At 47.5% G+C, this 5,000-nt stretch overlaps 1 protein-coding gene across 1 annotated transcript in view; it reads left to right on the forward strand.

The window, feature by feature from the left end:
* Positions 1–1,112, forward strand: part of mfsd8l2 (major facilitator superfamily domain containing 8-like 2) — a 9,077-nt gene extending 7,965 nt beyond the window's left edge. The window contains exons 10-13 of the mRNA XM_080010439.1: positions 1–56; positions 160–290; positions 549–667; positions 1,006–1,112. The exon at positions 1–56 is cut by the window's left edge and continues 67 nt beyond it. Of these exons, the coding sequence (XP_079866565.1) occupies positions 1–56; positions 160–290; positions 549–635 (274 nt within the window). The 3' untranslated portion in view covers positions 636–667; positions 1,006–1,112. The remainder of the gene's footprint in view (positions 57–159; positions 291–548; positions 668–1,005) is intronic.
* The last annotated feature ends 3,888 nt before the right edge of the window (positions 1,113–5,000 follow it).

The following is a 5,000-nucleotide window of genomic DNA, read 5'->3' on the forward strand; positions in this document are numbered from 1 at the left end:
CGTGGCCGTGTCTCAGGTGTCCCTGTTCTCCAAAGTCACGGCGGAGAGAACACAAGGTAGGGTCGGCGGTGTAGGGAAGGCTCGAAGGCCACGGCTGAAAGATCTCCAGTGTTTTCTCCTCTCCTCGTTTTTTTTTTTTAACCTCACCCCACCCCACAGGGTTCAGCCAGGGCGTGCGGCGCTCGGTGGGGGGCCTGGCCACCATCCTGGGGCCCCTGTGGGCGGGGGGCCTGACCAACAACCTGTACATCATGCTGGGGATGATGCTGGCTCTGCTCGCCATGATCTCGGTGAGTACGACGCCGACGTCCCCGAAAGCGCTTCCCCGACGCGTCAGAGAGCGGCCCCTTCCACTCGCGGACATCCCATAACTTCCGAAAGAGGTGACATCAAAGGATTACAGGGCTTCACCCGCGGCTCTCGTTTTTTTTTCTTTTTCTTTTTTCTCCTTCATTCATTACGGCCAATTTAAATTCTACGAAACTGGGCGGCGTGACATTTCGTGCTTTCTATATTCATATTATGCGGCGGCGTAATTTGTTTCCCAGGTAATGACGGCGCTGTCCTACGGCCGCCTGACGGAGCCCAGGCGGGTGCGGGGCGCCGGGGGCCCGGACGCCGGACTGCGGCGCTGATCCGTCGGAAACGCAGTGTGAGGAGGAGCCGGGTGAGGAAACACGCTTCACCTCCTGGAAAAAAAAAAAGCCCAACGCAGTCTCACTTTAAGATCCATTTCAAGTTACAGCTTCAGTTACCTGTTATGTTTAGTGCTGCGCCCTGGACGGCAGCTCTTGATCACCTGCAGGAGCGCCGCGCGGCGACGGTTTTACACAAGGGGCCACTTCCGTTTAAGAATTTAATATGGCGGCGTCGCAGTTTTTAAAAAAATCGAAGCTTCTCCGCTCGCGATCCCCGGCGTGGACGAAAATTGAGTTTTGCGTCGTCGTTTCCCCCCCGCGACCCTCGTTTCAGAGCTAATTTCTCGTCTCGGTCTTGTTTCCGTAGAAACGCTGATTTGAATTGAGGGCGAGCGGCGCTGAGAGCGCGGCACGGAGCCGTCGGCATCCCAACGAGCCTCGGGACGAGACGGCGGAAGGTGGAGGAGGAAGTCAAGCTTCGGCCTGTTTACTGTTTGTGTACTTTGGTGTATATTGGCGGAGCGGAGGAAAGTTGAGGGAGGGGGGTCAGAATAAAGGAAAAAGCTCTAACCGAATTTTGGGACCATAAAGCTACTTATAATGTGTACAGAGTGGACTTGAAATAAAAAAAACAAACAAAAAAAAACAAAACAAGTATTTCAGGTTATTTATTGAATTTTGAGTTTCACAGCCAGTGAACATTATTCACACAGGAGTTGGAGTTGGAGTTGGAGTTGGAGTTGTGCGGCGGCAGGCTGTTTGTCGCCCTTTCCTCCTCTGGGTTGTGCTGCTGGTTCAGAAGGAACATGAAGGACTTCATCGTTCCCTTTGTACCAGTGACCGCCGCTTCGGCAAAATCTCTAGTTTTTGCATAATTATAGATAAGGCTGCCTAACCTTTATAGTTTTTCCGACACTCAGCACGCTGGAAGCCCGATGTGAACATTCCTATCTGGAAGACTGCAGGACATAATATACAAGCACTTCCAGTCCCTGATTCCCAGTGTATTCAAGGTACTTGACATTTTAGGATAGATAACCGGGTTCACATAATCGGGTCAAACTCAAAGTTTACTGTTTTTAAACTACTTCAGTATTTCAACATGATTCCAATTGACATGGGAAAGCTATATATATATATATATATATATATATATATATATATATATATATATATATATATATATATACACACACACACAGTATAAATAAATAAATATATATACAGTATAAATAAATATATATATATATACAGTATAAATTTAAATATCTTTTTTAATATATATATATATATATATACTGTATATAGGTAGATAGATGGATGGATGCATAGATGGATGGATAGATAGATAGATAGATAGATAGATAGATAGATAGATAGACAGATAGATAGATAGATAGATAGATAGACAGATAGATAGATAGACAGATAGATAGATAGATAGATAGACAGATAGATAGAAAGATAGATGATAGATAGATGATAGATAGAAAGAAAGAAAGATAGATAGATAGATAGATAGATAGATAGATAGATAGACAGATAGATAGATAGATAGATAGATAGACAGATAGATAGATAGACAGATAGATAGATAGATAGATAGACAGATAGATAGAAAGATAGATGATAGATAGATGATAGATAGAAAGAAAGAAAGATAGATAGATAGATAGATAGATAGATAGAAAGAAAGATAGATAGATAGATAGATAGATAGATAGATAGATAGATAGATAGCACTGGTCATGAGCTCCTATGTTAAATACACGGACGCTGCACAGAACTCATGAAAGTTTAAAGACAAACAGAAGCAGTGTTTCATCCGGGCTCCTCCGTTGCTTCCCAAAAATTGGTATTTTAATATTTTCTTCCCTCGAGAAGCGAAATCATTCAAGGTAATATCAGAGCCAATGACTCGCTGCCGTATTGATGTGCCGTTCCTTTTTCTTTGGTGTAAAGTTTTGGAAAGCGTTTGAAAGTATCAATACCTTTTCAAACGCCGCGCACTCGCTAGTATTTACCGTAGCTTTGCAGTATTACTCTGGAACGATGCCTGCTGCACCACACGGAGCTCCGTTGCACTTTAAGTTGGTGTGCTTCAACTGACCGCACTGTGTAAGAGCCTCTTCGTTTTTTTTTTTTTTTTTACCATAATATGACTGAAGGCAAATCCACCTCATTGGTCGCAAAGCATAACAGCATTTAATGTATAACAATTATGCCGCTCTCGACCGAGGGCAGGGTTCAGCTCTCCTCGTCCTGGTGGTGTCAGCCGGACGGAGCGCAGCCGCTAATGGGCCGGAGATGATGGATGAGTTAAAGACGGGTGAAAAATGTGAAGAGGGAGGAAACCAGGCCAGATACGTTCGCTCCATTATTCATTTTTTTTTCTCCGCGCTGCCGCCTCGTCGCTATTTTAACAGAAAGGACGTGTCTTACGGATACATTAACAGAGAGATTTTTATTAAGCCAGGATTTTTTTGGGGGGGGGGGGGGGGGCGGGGGGGGTGAGCATACATAAAAATAATGAAAAAATAAATGGATGTTATTTGTTGGAGGAAGGAGTCAGAGGTCTACCGCTTGGCCGTTGGATTTGGTTGAGAATGCTTTTGGAAGGAAGAAATGCAAGGAGTGTGTGGGAGAGAGAGAGAGAGAGAGAGAGAGAGAGAGAGAGAGAGAGAGAGAGAGAGAGAGAGCGAGAGAGAGAGAGAGAGAGATTTAGTTGATCAAAAATATGGAAAAACTTGTGATTTAATTTACAAGAACAGTAGCCGCGTTTGTGTGTGGGTGTTTGCGGGTCAGCTGCATCCAGGATCCAGCACTATTTGGCCACCGAAAGGAGGAGATGGCCATCATCGGGTGTGTGTGTGTGTGTGTGTGCGTGCGTGCGTGTGTGGGTGTGTGGGTAAGTGTGTGTGTGTGCTTGCGTGTGTGGGTGTGTGTGTGGGTAAGTGTGTGTGTTTGTGCGTGTGTGTGTGTGTGTGTGCGCGTGCGTACGTGTGTGTACGTGTGCGTGTGCGGGTAGACGTGTGTGCTTGTGCGTGTATGTGGGTACGTGCGTGTGTGTGCGTGTATGTGTGTGCGTGTGTGTGCACGCGCACGTGTGTGTGCATGGTTGCGTGTGTGCATGCGTTCACATTTGTGTGCGTGAACAGCCATAATTGGACAAATGAAGGACTGGAGCTGCTCTTAAATGACAGTAACTGGACAGGCTGCTAATGAACTGACAAGGCCGTCCGGGGGAATGCAGCCCGTGCGCGAGCGCATGCACGTGGTCGCTCGGCGAGAACAAAAGCCGGCGCGCTCTACACGTGCGCCGCCTTTGTACGCAGCCTGTGTATACATTTGCCCGCCCCCACCCAGCCCCCAAGCGAATTTTGCTGTAATAAAATGGCGAGCTGGAGGTAAATGATTTGATGTATTGTTTGTGACGCCAGTGGCTGCGGCTCCGCAGCCCCCGCTCCCATCTCCATGGTTTTGTATTCCGTGCGCCTGGCATCGCCTCAGATACATTGAATCAATTGCCTCCACCCACACCAGCCCTCCACCCCCATACTCATATCTGTGGCTTGGTGAAATAAATACCTTTGGGATATACACTTCAGTGCTGAGTTTAAAAGGCTGGCCTCATTGATTGGAGCCCATTTTATTAGCAATGGAAATATATTCAGATAATTAGTTGGCCCGTTTGTGTGAGAGAAATTGCCTGGGTACCTTGCATCGCCGCGTGAAGAGGGATGTTTTTCATTCTGCAGCCGCTAAAGCTATTTAGGCCTCAGAGCGAGCGGTGAATACGATCATCAACCGGCTCTGTTGCAGCGTACGTGTAATTAGTTGGTATTTCACCGTCCTCTGATGCAACTCACTCAGCACATCTCACACGAGACCAAGCCGACGCTTTGGAAGCGGAACATGCCGGCGTTCAACCTCTTCACCCGCTTCTCCCCAAACATCCGTCGGGTGGTCGCGCCGCTTCCCGCCCGCGGCCTGGCTCTCCGACGGGAATCGGCGTGAAGCGATCCACCCCCGGCCGGCGTGTGCTGTTTTCAACGGTAAAAACAAAACAAGAAACCAATCGATGGTCACTTAGCGATGCATTAGGAAAAGTGGAATTCGTTGAAGTGAAGCCTCTGACGGTCCGCCCCACCTGAACGCTGTTTCCAAAAGGACCCCCCGCCGTTCCCGTGCGGCACATGCATGTCACGCCTGTTCCCTGGCAGCATGGGGGGTTTGGGGGGCGGGGGCGGGGGTGTCATGGTTTATCGGTGGAAGGAACTGCGGGAGAGCATTGATCTCATTAACGGTATGCGTGAAGGAGATTATAAAATGATGAGCACTTCATAGGAGGTCAGCCAAGGA

This window comes from Zeus faber, assembly GCF_960531495.2.
Source record: "Zeus faber genome assembly, chromosome: 12".
In the NCBI taxonomy this organism is placed as follows: domain Eukaryota; kingdom Metazoa; phylum Chordata; class Actinopteri; order Zeiformes; family Zeidae; genus Zeus; species Zeus faber.